At 33.7% G+C, this 16,960-nt stretch overlaps 1 protein-coding gene across 17 annotated transcripts in view; it reads right to left on the bottom strand.

Moving 5' to 3' along the window:
* The window catches only part of LOC142341591 (uncharacterized), a 499,295-nt gene that overhangs the window by 113,537 nt on the left and 368,798 nt on the right, over positions 1-16,960 (bottom strand). For all 17 annotated transcript variants that reach the window (XM_075392645.1, XM_075392646.1, XM_075392650.1 and 14 more), the window contains one exon: positions 11,472-11,687. In XM_075392645.1, the coding sequence (XP_075248760.1) occupies positions 11,472-11,687 (216 nt within the window). The remainder of the gene's footprint in view (positions 1-11,471; positions 11,688-16,960) is intronic.

Here is a 16,960-nt window from a genome sequence, read left to right as displayed (position 1 = left end):
GAATATTGACTTAGAGTAAATAATAAAAAGATGTCAACAAAAGTGAATAGAACAACGGTATGCGTTGTTCAAAATATGTTCCAGTCAAATCTTCTTTGTTTTTTGGCTGCATTGACTGGAAGTGAAACAAAGTAAGATACAGCTGACGTTTGTGAGATCAAACAAATACAAAGATAATACTTTGCCCAGATATGATTGAATTGCTGAAAAAACCTTTCAAATACCTTGAATTTTTTTATATCGATTTTACCTGTCCTATTCTGCAAAATAAACAATTATGACGGAATATATGAGTGACTTTTAGTTTAAAAGTAATTAACATAGGGATTCATTTTCACAAAAAAAGACGCCAAGAGAGAAGATTTGAAAGGGGCAAGACTTTTTGTTAAATTTATGAAACTGCCAGTAAACAAACGTTCAAGATTAAAGAGTACAGGTACCAAAAACCCCGTCGCAGTTGCTTCCAATTTTGATAATAAGCGTTTATATTTAGAACAGCTACCAAAAGAGGCGTGGTCGTATAAGAATGATAATTCTAAGTTGATTTTTTTTTTTCAATTATAAAAACGAAGACCAGACAATATAATTGTCATTGCATAATTTCAAACTATACATAGGAGCGACTTTTGCAGTGTGTGTAATATATCCTTCTGTTATTTGTAGTTTATTAACAACAGGTAAAAGATATGTAGATAGATGCGCTTTCTTCACTAAGCGATTCATCTTGCACATTGAGCGATAAATTGTTTCAAAATTGGCCACACATTGAAACAAATTTGGGAAAAATTGGAGAGCGATAAATAGAAAAACAACTAAAAGGGGGTACTAGTTGTTTACGTATACAAGGGCCAAATACGAGGTAACAAGAGAGAGGGAGAGAGAAAAAATGGGAAGGCACAGCCCCAGTGAGAAAAGTGAAAGGAGGCAGGGAGGGAGGGTGGGAGAAAGTGAAAATTTATGGGGGGATGGCAATGGGTGAGAAGTGGTAGAAAATGAGGGTTTTAAGGGTGCGAAAATTCACTAGATAGTCGAGAAAAAATGAGAGATGGGCAAAAATAAGAGATGGGGTGTAAATTAGATGAGCGGCTATTGAATAGACAACAACTTAATAGCACAAAAATGAACAACTGCCTTCAATATTCTCTAAGCTTCTGCTGTTGCTTCTGATGCTGTTTCGCTACTGTACCAAGTTAACATATCTTCATCTCGATACTAAGAAGGAAAAATGCAGTATGAACACCAAAGAGCAACAAAACATAGTTAATATATCACGTTAGCTTCTCAAAAGAACAAAAGATCTATCGTTAACTCATACATATACACTTAAAATACATGATAACGCCTTAAACACTAGCACATTTTACAAAAAATACAAAATAATGTTGAGTTAAAAAGGAAGTTAAAAACGCAAACTGTAGGTACAAAAAAAAAACTGATGAAGAAATTTGGAGCCGAAGATGATCCTCAAAAAGGGGGCGTAAAATTGAGGTTATTGAACGGGCTTCGTAAGATGAGGCTTACAGCGCTAACCAAGCTTCATAGAGAAGTTGCATTACGGCAGTGTGAAAAATTACTAGCAAACAGGGAAAAGATATATGCATGGAGCGATTGGGAAGACAAGAGGGTGGGGAGGGGGGAGGGTGGGGGGGGGGGGGGGGGTGGGTAGGAAGGGGATGTATGATTTTTATATTCTTTATAATGTGCCACTAATTGGAGTTAATTCGATACACGCTGTAAACTTTAGTCTCGAGAGATTTAAACGGAGACTAAAAAGAGGGGGCAACGCAATAATAGTTGCAAAAAGAGCCCGTACGAGAGAGCAAAAACTGTTTGCCTAATAAACCGGCTAGTTATTATAAATCTTGCATTATAAACCGCTGCTTATTTAGAGCTGCATTCGTCGCACTGTTAAAGCGAATTGCACCATTTTGATATAACACCAAAATAATTCAAAATCAATGCGAACTTAATCCTAAATAAATGTAGCACATGCTCGTTGAATTTTCTATTCCACGTAATAATTGAAAAATTTAATTTTTATTTTTTTTACGAATTTCAAATTTCAAAAACTTTTCTTTGTTCCTAGTAAATGGAACTCAAAACCTAAAAAATAAGCATGAATTTACAAAAATGAAATTTTCACAATTTTCGCAAAAATGAAAAACTATTTTTATCTATTAGGATAGCGACCAGAAGCGATCGCAATAACCGATTCAATTAAATCCGTTAACGTTTGGGCCAAAAATATAGTAGAAAAGTGACTCCGTTCGCTCACATCATAAGGAACAGAAATAACTCATTGTGGCCTGTGGCTATGTTAGAAGTGACGAGACGAGTGGCCGTAACTAGCTTGGACAGAGACAGACGTTTTATGTCTCCGGGTCATTCTACCCTCGCTCTCTCATTTTCTCAAAGCAACCCAACAATTCCAGTTGATATATGATCTTTGTTTACAACACCCAACCCCCACCCCCCTAGAGAGGGAGAGAGCTATCAACCCTAACCATAGCGCTAACCCTAACGCGTTCCAACACTCCCCTGATAGCAGTAATGTTGTGTTTGTATATATGGTTGCAATAGTGAATAACAAGAGGAACAATGCCAACCCAAATTCAATTGGGCGAACTTGAATGACCCCGGCGGTGTATTTTGGTTATCAGTGCGATAATGGAAAAATACGGCCTATTCACATTCAATAAGCTTGCAGATTATATATGACAGGAATGCTGCAAAGTCAAACAAATTGGTCATAAAAGCAAAAATAACACTAATATTAACAATGAAACATATATCTAATCTACACCAGTATCCTAGTCACAGCGCTACATTATTCATTTCGACCCATGGCATAATCAATAGTACAAATTTAGGTTAAAAATAAAAATTTAATCTCCTAAAAGTAGAACTGATTCATTCAATGAGCACTATTTTCGACCAGTCAATTAAATCAAATCGATATGTACATAGTGACGACACAGCACATTGGAAATGCACAAGGGCGTCGCAAAAAATCACCGGTACAATTAGAAGAAACTTAGAATTTTCAGCAGGAATGACAAGATGAAACCAAAACAAATTGACAGTTAAATAAATTTTAAAAACTGGAAAGAAAGAAAATCAAATTACAGAATAAATGCATAGATAAAGATTGAAGGTTTCTGTGGTTTCAAACGATGATATTGACAAAAATTGCTAGACATTCAATTAATTAGCTTAAAGTATTTATGATATAACCAATAAACTGATGCATTAAATTCCCTCTTGGTTTCATAAATCTCATTTTATCTAATTAACTCAATGAAGTTTTTAATGTTATCAAGCGCTCCCTTCCTGCGTCAAACATTTTAGAAACTAGACAGCTAAATCTAACACGTCCATTTATAAATCTTAAACAAATGTAGGAAAAGCAAATCATCAATTTGGATAGAACCAATTTGCAGAAAAAAGCAAGCTCCAGGACTAATAAGAAATGAGGTAATGCCGAATGTCAGAAATATAGCTGCGGGTTGTGAGAGATGAAATGAAACAAACATTCATTGCACATCTGAATGTAAATAAGAAATCTGAATGTAAATAAGAACGATAATTCTTTGAAAAACATAGATTTGGGGAAATAAAATTTTCCTATAATTTTTTTTCACTTATACATTTTTCGTTATTCAGAACAAAAAACATTATTTTATACTCCAAGTTAATCACTATCGCTATCTCGCAATATCCTGCACAATGAATGGTTAATTTGAAAGGTTTTAGAAGAAAAGCTGGCAAAATTCTATCCTCTCGCAAGATTCCGCTAAAATCGTGCCAGATAACCATTCTATGTTGTATAGAGCGTTCTCGCAAAACTATTAGCCCAAAAAAAGTCAGTCTGCTGATTTTAAAAACAAACTCATGAGTTGATTTTCCATTTTTAAAATCAGCAGACTGACTTTTTACACTACTAATTTTACACTGAAATTATTCTGAACAGTCTGAATAGCTGTTCTGTTTTTTTCTGGGCATAATGACCAACTTTTTTATGTAAATAGGCTGTTTCAGTACTGGTTTTACAAGATAATATGGAGATAGTCAAGTTCAGTACTGAAATACTCTGGGTGGTAAGCCCGGGCATATGCAACTTTGAAAATGACAAAAAAATTGCCAATTGTGAGAGGATTTCATTAAAGACGGTATATTGTGTGAGTATCCCATCTAATTCTTTTTTCGACTTCATTTTCAATAAACTCCATTGAATATATTTTGAATTTTCATCTTCCATTGATTTCCAAGTGGCCAAAGCAGAAATCAGTTTGTCGATTGCGGTTAACTAAATATATAATTTATTTTTCTGAAATGCCAAATCAAAATTGCATAAGAATACTAAAACATTTCGACAAAGCACGACTTTTTGCCGTATATGAAAGAAAATTTTTTTTGGATGACAAGCTGGCAAAACAAGCTTCTTAAAAGAAAAAGGCTAGATAGGGATTCTTAAAATATATCTCCAACGAACTGAAGCTTTCAAAGTTAGAGAAAAAGTTTTGTGATTTCAGTTCTTTTAGAACTAAAAGAAAAAATAGAAGGGCGATCATTGAGAGAAACATTGAAGTCTGAGAAAATAATTTTTAAACATCAAGAAATTATTAAAAATCTGTTTAACCTCTCACATTTACAAAAAATGTTCCACGTAGCAAAGATTTATCATAGAAAAATTGAACCTTTGGGTGAAATCGGACTGAACAAAGTCATATCGAAACAAGATAAGATGAATGAACTGCTAAAAACGAGATTTTGATTCTCAAAATTCGTTAATAAATCTGTTACGACTACTGAAATATCAGTTTTAACTGACAATAGATGACAAAAACACAATGAAAGACACACTTGACCTTTAATAAAACCAGTGAATACCTACAGAATTAATCTCTTAACATAATTCGAGGAGCTTAGAAAATTATTTTCACGTAAAGATTACTATTACTTCTTATAAACAATTTGTTCAAAAAATTACAGCTGTATGACGTGAAGTCAAAGATAAATCAAAAGAGCGAACAATTTCTCAGTTATTAAAACAAATTGATTTTAATTTGGACATATTTTTACAAAAAAGAAAATCTGAAAATATCTCCATCTGAACTACAAAATACCTAAATATCAAAAAAATTTTCCCAGATGAATTATCTTCAAATTGGTAATAAAGGGCCGATTATAAACGAAATAAACATTTATCAAATCAGAATCGTTTTAAAAATAATGCTGCAAATGAAAGAAAAAATTTAACTGAAACTACAAATAAGACAATTTATATGAATCAACTGTGCGCTTAAGTCTAATGCGCGGATACCACTGATAGTAACTAGCGGTAACTATATACTCAACGAAGATTTAACGACTGTTTAATTTACTAATTTCTAGAAACCATGTCTAATAAAGCTTTCGGTAGAAGAGAAAAATAACTGAAACAATAATAATTTAAACGAGGGGTGAATTGTAGCGGAGTAGAAGGAAGATGGGGTAGAATTACAAATTGAAATTAGCCCCCAATCACGTCAAGTCAAATAACAAATTACAATCGCTAGGCCCTCTTGTCTTTTTATTCAATCCCCACCATTGTTGGGTAATTCATCCCATTCCCCTTCCAGCCCAGATGAAAAACCAACACGGTCCTACCCAAAACTCACACTGGCCTCCACGCCCAGTCCCGCCATCCCATTGGCCTAACAAATAAATTGGACGAAAAACGCTACAAAAAAAAACACTTTGATAAGGATAACTTGTCCGAATGGTTAAAATGAATCTTTTCTTTTTGTATTGTGTGAAATTTTCACTGAACAAATTTATGTGAATTAAAGCAATGTTCAAACCTAAGAAAGTGAAATGTAATGAATTTATCGTAAGTAATACACAGCAGTTAAAAAATAATTTGCTGAAAACAAAAAACTGAACGAGGTAAAAAATTCTATAAAAAAACACGTAGGGCTCAAAATATTTATTTTTGCAGTTATACAAAAAACCAGTCCAAATTATCTCATAAAGCAACAGCAAAGAATTGTAGGCTAAAAGACCAATCGAGTACAATTCGTCCGAAGGAGCAGAGGTAAATTAGACGAAGAGCAGTGTGAAATGGAGATAGAAACGTGTGTTGGGAGGGGAGGGTGTGGGGAGGGGAGGTGAGGGGGCCAGATAGTGTTAGTTTTCAGTTGTAGTATTATAATAACAAGGAAGCATTTTTGGCCCCTTGGGCTTTTTTGGAAGTGTAATTTTGGACAGGAATTAGCAAAACACAGGATGGATTTAAGCTCCAAATGGAATCAATTTTCCCAAAGAAGGCCTTTTGTTCACGACTCGCAAGACACAAAAGGACAAATCTATCCAACATTGACCAAACACCCCCTCTAACCCCCCATCCCTTTCCCGCCTGGCAAAGACGTCAGCTAACTAGCCAGCAGCATCGACCACATATATATTCACCGGCTGCTTTGCTACATCAAGCCAGAACACCAAAAGCCAGATCATCTCAGTCGATGCCCAACAACCAGAACCCTCCAGCCAACTATCTAAATGAACTGCGACTAGAAACCAAGATAGGTGTGGGGGTTGGAGTTGGGTAAGGAATGGGTGGGAATGGTTAGACAAAAACTGACCAAAAATGAAGGAAAAGCTAATTAAAAAATAGTTATCCCAGACAAAAATATCAATTCAGCTCCCGGCCACAATCAGTTCAACGCCCAAGGAAAAGTTGAAAAATACGAAAAATGACACTTTTAAACTGGATCTTATTTTTAACACAAACAGGAAACACTAAAACGTAGAAATACAAAACCCTATAAAACTGAAAACAAACCAAGCTCATTAAGAGACAGCGAAAGCAATCAGAATCTCAATTACGCAATGCCAATCAATGCAACCAGTCTCATTCAATTATTAAATGCCAATTAACCAAGTTGAAATTGATCGTCAGTTGTCAAATAAAATCTTTTCCCCTGCTAAAATTTTTAAAAAATGTTTATTAGCAAAAAATACTTAGGGAAAATGATATTAAAATTTGGAAAGTGTAACAGTCCGACTTCCAAGAAGTCGCTCCAACCTGTAACCGTTAATCTGTTTAAATCAGCCAGACAAAGAGGCGCTAATCGAAGATACTTCAAAATTCAGTGCAATGTAATATCGCATTCTAATGGGAACCTATACAGGTACTTCATTTCAAACAATTGGTGATCGAAACATTGTATCACACCTGCTACTTTGGGTATGAGTGCGTGTCTTTTATAACCTGGACAGATTCAATGTGTTCTATTAATATTTAATTTGTAAGAACTTATTTAAAGAGAATTTTCAGTCACTAGAATACTAAAAACTGCAATAATAGTTTCTTACAAAATTGCAAACAATTCCTTCGAACGGACCAGTAGATATAATATTATGACAAATTTCTTTAAGGGTCGGGACAAAACCACAGAGATTTGAAAAAAAAATAAGGAAAACTTCATTCTGAAAAAAAAATAATCACCAATTTGTTTAAGAAGACGGCTTTGAGTCATATACTGATATCACAATCACCAGAAATTTAGTCTATTTTTAAATTTTATCAGTAATAAGGGAGGAGCTATCAAGGAAAGTGTCTTTTTGGCCTCATTAAGCTTAATCCAATCACATCGACCTTCGTTTGATTGTAAATTTTGACCAAATTAGTTGATAAGCATAATCTATACATTAACTTTCTGCTTATCGGCAGAAAAAACGAATACTAACGTGATGAAATAATCTCAAAAAAGTTATTTTCGTACAACATTGAGAATTAGAACCACAACTTATATCCGCATTCAATGAGGCAAAAGAAACAGAACACTTGAAATTAGTGCAACAAAAAATAAATAAAAACATTTCGTCTACAGCAATTACGTCTTAATTCGTCAAAGAAATTTATTTGCAAGAATGATCAGCAAGACTCCTCAGTCCAAACGTAATATCAGATTCGCATGCACGGAAAAAAATTCCAAAAATTTTCAAATGATTTTGTCGACGAATATTTGCGATATTTTTTTCGTGGGAAACTGAAAAAAAAAATAGAATTTTTTGGCAAAATTGTCTAGATCCAGCGTTCTGTTGATATCACAAGCAGTTTGACATTCACTAAAACCCATTAATGGACCCAACATATCCTTATTGAAAACAATTTAAGAAGCTTGTTGATTAAGTTTACAGTAGAAGTAGCTCTAATTGTTAGAAGATTGATAGAGAGAGAACAGCCTGTGTATAATGTGCATTATATTTTGCGATGGCCAGTACTCTATGGTCGGAAATTTTAGTCGGAAATTAATTGGCTTCCGAAAAAATCAAGTAGGACCTCTTTTGTGTTTTCATTGGTGATTTTCAAATTGTGACGTTTGCCACAACCACTCAAGCAACTAGGCTTTGTAGTAACGATCTACAAAACTAACTGAAGTAATAATAAACGATCATTGTATCTACAAGTTATGAGGTAAAATTATATGAAATTATTCTGCTCAAAAATTTTTTTCACGGCCCAATTTTTGTCAGACTTTGCATTAAGAAACATTCTGAGAGGAACAAATGATCTTGAAAAAATCATAGGAATATAAACTGCGGAAAACTTTTTCATGTCATATTCAATTCTGAAATTTTTCGTTCAGCAATGAAATGCTCTGAGGGGAGAATCGTAGTGGCCTCAAGCAGTCAGTAAAAAAAACCGTTTATTTGATGGGAAATTTGAGAAAAATTCAACTACGGAATAGATTCTTGACAACTTAAGATTACGTCCAATTCCGGTAGTCACTCTTAAATCGTCTCTTCAGATCAAAACTTTTGGGTCTTAATATTTGCGTTGTAACTAAGCTTATGTTAAATCTAAAACAATAAAAAACAATTACCTTGAAAAGCAAAGAATAATTTGAAAAAAGTTGTAAAATTTAACTTCAGAAGAAAATTGTAAATTTCCACAAGATTGAAAAAAAGGTTAACAAAACTTGCCAATAATATAACTTTTGCCAAAGTATAACAGCCAAGCAGCACTCTATATAATTCTAGACAGTAGTGGACTATGTTTAACAAATTGACGTAAACTGACTGACTTATAAACACAGCTAATGCATGGAGAGGGAATAACAGCAGACAAACAATTTGGGGAGAAACCACGGGAACTCTTCCCTTATTCAAACTGTTACAACTTGATAAACCAAACTGCATGACAGTCACACAAACAAAATTGTTCAACCTCACCCATGAATTAATGGCCGCATTCAATTCTGATTTTTAACAATAACTCCATAAATCTTAATAAAAACGTGCACGCTTGGAGGTAAAAACTAATGAATAGTAAATATAATCAAGCACTATTCGGCAAAAAAAATTAAACATATTTTTTGGCAAGTAATAGTATTTTTTTCCTTTTTTACTCTGGTATAAAAGGGATAACAGAAAAAAGATGACACCAATATTATGTTTTTCGGAATAAAAAACTCGAACATTGTCACACGAAATAATTAGTTGGATATCTTGAAGTATTCCGAACTCTTCAATAACTGCTGCTGTTTTTGAAACGTTTTTTTCTAAAAGCGGTGTCATTTTAAACAGAATACACTAAATTAAATGACCGATTTTGTCAAGATAATTCGATATATTCGCAAAGGAACCAGAGCACCGCAAATGTATCAATTCTGCAGAAAATTAAATTTAATTAACAAATGTTGAAACTTTTGAATACGAAAATTCTACATAGTTATTGAAACACGGTCCAAAACGGTTGCGTTTTTTTTTCATATGCAGATTAGAGTTTGATTTTTAATCCCCCTTCCCCCCCCCCCCCCCAAAAAAAAAAGAGAAAAAAAATAGAGTTTGCTAACATATCTCGGTTTTCGATACACGAAACGACATCAATTGTTTCGATCAAGAATGGTTAAAAGTGGGCATGAAACTTGATATGGAGAACCCAGTATAACATTGTCAAAGGTGGCAACAGACAAAGAAAATGAAAAAAAACATAAAAAAATGGGAAAAAACTAAAAACTGTTAAAAAACAATTTGGTTCATTTGATTTGAAAATGCCTTTGATGATGTTGAAACCTTAAAACTTTGTCGCTGAACGCAAGTTTCGTACAAACAATTAGTTGGCAATCTCATGAAGTGTCAAACAAATACCATTAAGTTTTCATTTTGAAATATGTACACAAATATTATTGACCGACCACCACGATATTTACAAGATACAAGAGAAGTTACATTAATAACAATAATTAAAAATTGTTTTCTGCTCCATGTCATATCAAGACAGATAGAATTTATCACAAACTGTATGAAGTGTTCGAAAATATGGAAAAAAGCAACTGCGAGACCAATTGATTCGTTCCCAATTGTCTCTTTTTCGGAGAATAAATTCAAAGTTGAGTATCATTTGAATTCAAGTTTTGTTACAAAAAAATGTTCGGTATAGTTAATTGAGAAATGACAAGTACGAATTGATACATACCTGACTATTGTCACTTTGCAACCATAACTAGCCACTAAGGCCACTTACCTTTCTCGATTTGATGACATAGTGACTTTCTGCTATACATAAAGCTCGACATTTTCTGCTCAATAGAATTGATAGAAATAGGCACAAATATGCTCGGATGTCAGGAAGCAATACCCCAAGTTTAAATAGCTACTGTGACCACTTGTTTTTTTCTTTTTTTTGGGGGGGGGGGGTCCCAACATTGTTGGCCACCATATAGACATAGAAGGTCCATATAAGCTCTGACTCTGTTTGAGACCTGCTTTAACATTTGCGAGTTGAAACAAGATTCTCAGACTAGAATCGTAATTATAAAACATTTCCAACAGAGGCGTCATAGCTGCAAAAAGCGAATAATTCTCAATGAATATGGTTATTTAACAACAACTGCACTTTACAATTGCATTAGCTCCGATTTTTTTCTTAGCGCGTAAAACATGATCAAGAAGCGTAATTGAAAGTGGAGATATACTGCACAAGGTTGGCTCTTTTGTTAAACATGGATGCATATTCGTCAAACAAGAAGGGAGTGGGGTGGGGGGTTCAATCTAGAACACACGTAAAAGTTATGCAGGGGGGGGCAGAATTGATCCGAAGCATGAATCGCAAAAAAGTATCTCAATGCATCCCACTTCGATGTTCTTGTCAGCCGCCTACTGCTTGTGAAACAAAACATGATACATCCTGGAACCACGTTCAGGCTCGTGGGTGGCAATAATATCAGGATACTTCAAATATTGGATCTTTTCCGTCTGTGCTCCCTACCCCCCAGTTCAGTGGTTGGCGTATTATTTGCGGAAACCATGCGCAAGTACTATTTTTTAAATTTTTTAAAAACATTTTGCTCTTAATAGCACCCTTGGTAATAGGGGGTACATATTGCACTGTGAGCATGTGTGTGTGGGAGGGGCATTAACGGAAAAGCCCCCCAAACTTCATTTCACAGTGAGATTTCATAGTGAGTGTTGAATTGACTTACATCTGTACTGGGTGTAGATTTCATCTGAGGTGTCGTATCCCTTCAAATTGTTGGCTTGACAGCTCCACACCAGTGAGTTCTCCTGCAACCCAATATCGTCAACTTTGATTGTCCTCTTCAAATACTTGCCCTCACTCGTCCGAGTGTCGTCTTTGATTGTAATCCAGTCTTCAAAATCAATTTGGTTCCCATTCAACATGAATTGTATCATAGGAGCTGTAACAAAAAGTTATTTTTGACAATTGGAAACCTTTGAAATTCACTTATGTTGAAAAATAGAAGTTTGTTCCTAGAGTTCTGTCAATTTGACCATTCTTAAGCAACTTCTCACAACTGAGCGGTTGCAAAGTTTTCACTTTTTAGTCAGCAAAATTTTAAAAGGCTGTTTCACATTTAAACTAACTGTTTCAAAATACAACCATTCTTAGCAAAACATGAGTTTGGCTCGGCCGGAGAGGATTTTTTTGCTCTCTTAAATAAAATTTTTCGGGGAAATTCTCATCTGCAACTCTTGTATGGTTTGGTACGACATTCTAGATTCTAAATTGTTTGAATAAAAATGGTAATGTTTTTCAAATAATGCACATTTTGATTGATAAGTATCAGCAATCTCACGATTGAGTGTAAGACGATCGCTCTACACATTGATTATCAACATCAACAATGAGCTAAAGTTTGGTGAATCGAACAGAACTGTACTATTCTGAAAAAAAAAACATTCGAAAAAATTAGTTCGCTCCACGCTAATTATTAGTGTGTTCTGGTAAAAAAAAAATGAAAACCTTTATTAATATTTAATTAGAAGTTTGTTTTGACTGTAACGAATTTGAATTCTTCGAGGTGCAATGAAAGCCTGCATATGGTATGGTGCGATGTAACATACTTTTTGAAATTTTACTTAGTATAGTACAGGGTCAAAAGTATTAGACCAATGATAGCTTCCTGTGACAACCTGGGTAGCCGTAAACCAATGGGACTTATTTCCATATCCGATGAAAAACTACACGATGAATTATTAGCAGAAAACTAATTTTAAATTCGAGTGTCAACAACAACAACAAAAAATTCAGTTAACCGGAGTCAAACTGTTTGGAGAAGTCCATAAAAGTGATAAAAACTTTTATTTTTATTTGGAGAATGAATGTGGGATAAATGTGACGAGTGACGCGGGGAGCAACAACGACTGATTTTGAAGAATGAGCGAGTAAGACGAAGTGCTCGTTGTGTGAACTGTTCGTTGTTGTTCATTAAAAATTCACTTAGATTACAACTGGACTCAATTAGTTTAAAAAGGGACACTTTAAAAAGAAAAGAAGAATCACAATTACAATTCTGACGTCTTCTTGGGAAAAAATTTATAAGAGTTTGGGAATTAATCATCAGCAACAATCATTCATTCAATTGACAAGAAGTAGCTGAGATGGAAACGTCGATATGACCGGCTGTAACGATTTCGCACCATAAAATTATAGCTATGTGCATCTAAAATCGCTATTTGTCTCATAATTTTCACATTGATTCATAAGCTTTTCTTGAATTCAGTTATGAAAAAATTGATAATTAATAAAACTATATGGAAACGGTTAAGTAAGTTAACCTTTGTTTCCTTGTAATTATAGTTTCTTTGACTGTCCTCTCTTGAATCGCGCACAACGTTTTGATGGAAATATCCTATTTTCCTGGTCTTTATACAATTTGAAGATTGTCCAATAGTCGGAGCTCAATTATTGACGCGAGTAAAATTCCGTTAAATTCGTTCCCATTTTATTTCCTTTTTCCCCATTTTTTTCATGAGAAAACTTATTTTCTTGTTCAAGACGACATTGTTTTTGATAGTTTGTGAAAAAAGTTTCCATTTGTGTTCTGTTTCTCGAAGCGCAATTTAAGTAACAATTCCAAAAACTGAAATCCAGATGAACTCCGTCAAACAGCATAAAAAACAAAATCATTTATTTGGAACTTCATTTTAAACATCCATTATAACATGCAAAAATACATATAAATGCAATTTTATGTTAACAACAGTCCACCAGAGGATAAAATACTATCTATCTGACGACGAGAAAAAAAATAAAATGAAAAAAGCTAAGCAAAAACTACTGTAGTGATCTTGCGTATCTCATATTTTATTAGCGTCTGACACCGCTTCAACGCACATGTATATCATTTGAAACAACCGCATGTGAGCCCTCTTTGGGAAAATCATCCTACTAAAGGAATTCATCCATTTTTTACCAACCGCATAAGTAACAATCACCTATACCGTTTTGAAGAAAAAGAAGAAATTGGAAACAAAGTTGAAAAGTATTATAATTAATGTCAAATTTGCAGCATCGACTGATCAGTATTTGGAGCAATTTCAAAAAGTTGTAATAAAAAGTTATTTTTTTCCTTGCCATGTTTCGATATTAATTTTGAGTCCTGTTTTAAAGTCATAAACTAAAGTCGTACGACCTTATTTCGCAAAGTAATCCAAAACCTCAAAGATAATTTTCAGATAAAGGAAAAAACACTACATTTTTTAACAATTTTCTTCAAAATATATTTTTGGCGGAGGCGAAAATTTTTCCGTGATTCGTCGTTGTGTTTGTGGATTTCGAATTCAGGTAAATTTTGCCTGTTCATAAAAAAGAAGCTGTTAAAATGAAGAAACTGTCAAAACTTTTAACAAAAAAAATCAAAATCGTTATGTAAAAAAATTTTGTTTGGAAAAAGTTATGGCGCCTTCTCTGAAGTGTTAGACCCACGAAAACTTTAACAGTTTAAATCTTCAATTGTGTCAACTTCTTTTTCACCTTCGTTTTCATAGAAACAGTTGTTGATCTTTTATTGACTACTTGAGACCAATTTCATTTTTTATACGCCTTCGTGTTTTAAAGATTAAAGTAGATTGAACTTTTTAATCAGACAGGAAGCAAAATTAAAAAAAAGTTACTTCAGAAACAAAAAAAATAAAACAAAAAATGTTTAAAAAGTTGCTTTAAAGTTGCTTTAATTTTGTCGAAAACTTGATTTTTCTTCCCATATGCTTGAATTTCAAAGGCGTCTACGCTCTTTCAAATTGGATTAAAGATGCGTAGAGAGCTACAGTTTTGTGGTGAATTTTAAGGCAATGAGAAAAAAGTTGAGATTAGTATAAATTTACAATTTCTTGAATCGCGCACAACGTTTTGATGGAAATATCCTATTTTCCTGGTCTTTATACAATTTGAAGACTGTCCAATAGTCGGAGCTCAATTAGTGACGCGAGTAAAATTCCGTTAAATTCGTTCCCATTTTATTTCCTTTTTCCCCATTTTTTTCATGAGAAAACTTATTTTCTTGTTCAAGACGACATTGTTTTTGATAGTTTGTGAAAAAAGTTTCCATTTGTGTTCTGTTTCTCGAAGCGCAATTTAAGTAACAATTCCAAAAACTGAAATCCAGATGAACTCCGTCAAACAGCATAAAAAACAAAATCATTTATTTGGAACTTCATTTTAAACATCCATTATAACATGCAAAAATACATATAAATGCAATTTTATGTTAACAACAGTCCACCAGAGGATAAAATACTATCTATCTGACGACGAGAAAAAAAATAAAATGAAAAAAGCTAAGCAAAAACTACTGTAGTGATCTTGCGTATCTCATATTTTATTAGCGTCTGACACCGCTTCAACGCACATGTATATCATTTGAAACAACCGCATGTGAGCCCTCTTTGGGAAAATCATCCTACTAAAGGAATTCATCCATTTTTTACCAACCGCATAAGTAACAATCACCTATACCGTTTTGAAGAAAAAGAAGAAATTGGAAACAAAGTTGAAAAGTATTATAATTAATGTCAAATTTGCAGCATCGACTGATCAGTATTTGGAGCAATTTCAAAAAGTTGTAATAAAAAGTTATTTTTTTTCCTTGCCATGTTTCGATATTAATTTTGAGTCCTGTTTTAAAGTCATAAACTAAAGTCGTACGACCTTATTTCGCAAAGTAATCCAAAACCTCAAAGATAATTTTCAGATAAAGGAAAAAACACTACATTTTTTAACAATTTTCTTCAAAATATATTTTTGGCGGAGGCGAAAATTTTTCCGTGATTCGTCGTTGTGTTTGTGGATTTCGAATTCAGGTAAATTTTGCCTGTTCATAAAAAAGAAGCTGTTAAAATGAAGAAACTGTCAAAACTTTTAACAAAAAAAATCAAAATCGTTATGTAAAAAAATTTTGTTTGGAAAAAGTTATGGCGCCTTCTCTGAAGTGTTAGACCCACGAAAACTTTAACAGTTTAAATCTTCAATTGTGTCAACTTCTTTTTCACCTTCGTTTTCATAGAAACAGTTGTTGATCTTTTATTGACTACTTGAGACCAATTTCATTTTTTATACGCCTTCGTGTTTTAAAGATTAAAGTAGATTGAACTTTTTAATCAGACAGGAAGCAAAATTAAAAAAAAGTTACTTCAGAAACAAAAAAAATAAAACAAAAAATGTTTAAAAAGTTGCTTTAAAGTTGCTTTAATTTTGTCGAAAACTTGATTTTTCTTCCCATATGCTTGAATTTCAAAGGCGTCTACGCTCTTTCAAATTGGATTAAAGATGCGTAGAGAGCTACAGTTTTGTGGTGAATTTTAAGGCAATGAGAAAAAAGTTGAGATTAGTATAAATTTACAATTTCGATTTCAACTAAGTATTTTATTTCTTTTTCTTGAAGTACATACTTGTTTTTTTGTTGTAATGGTTGTTAAATAATGTCCAGTCTGACACAAATTCCATATTTTTTTAGCAATTCGAGTCTATCACTGTAGATAACCGTTTTAGAAATCATAGAATACATTTTTATCATACTTATCATATACTTACTTTATCATATTTGAGATTAGACTTTTGATCACCACGCGTACAACCAAAAAATTTAAAACCAGAAATTTGAAAAGTCATTTTTCTGAAGTTTCTAATCTGAACGATCGTGAAGAATTCATTCTAGCTCTTGTACCAAACTGCATATTGAAAATTTGTTGCTAGATCTTAAAATATTGCCAGTTTTGATAAGAGTATTGAATATTTAATTGCAGTCTTTTCACACTGTTGAACATTTGTAAATATTCCAGGCAAATCCACCTCGAGAAAAATTAATTTATATACTAATTTTGGTCCGTTTTGCAACTTTGACAAAGAACAACATTTTAGCATTACAAAATATTACGGAATAAAGTCGGCCGAGTTCCTTTCAAACGACTGGCGAGCGGTTGGCTTCGGTAGTTGGGGCCTAGGGATGGGGGTGAGCGGAGTGGGGGTCAAAGGATGTTTAGAGAGGGTGGGGTTGGGAGGGCTGGACGAGAGGGGGTCCAAGTCGCCAAGTGGAGGAGGGTGGACGCGGGAGTGTTGGGGATGGGGTAAAACTTCTAAGATTAAAAACCGCCACTCACACCATCAAAATGTCTCCTGTAAACAGCTTTAGTGAATTACATAGTTAGGGACTACTAAGGCGTAAGGCTCTGA

This window comes from Convolutriloba macropyga, chromosome 6 (assembly GCF_964194025.1).
Source record: "Convolutriloba macropyga chromosome 6, txConMacr16.3, whole genome shotgun sequence".
NCBI classification, from domain to species: Eukaryota; Metazoa; Xenacoelomorpha; order Acoela; family Convolutidae; genus Convolutriloba; species Convolutriloba macropyga.
Note: the sequence above shows the minus strand (reverse complement) of the source record. Positions and strands in the feature narration are given on the sequence as shown.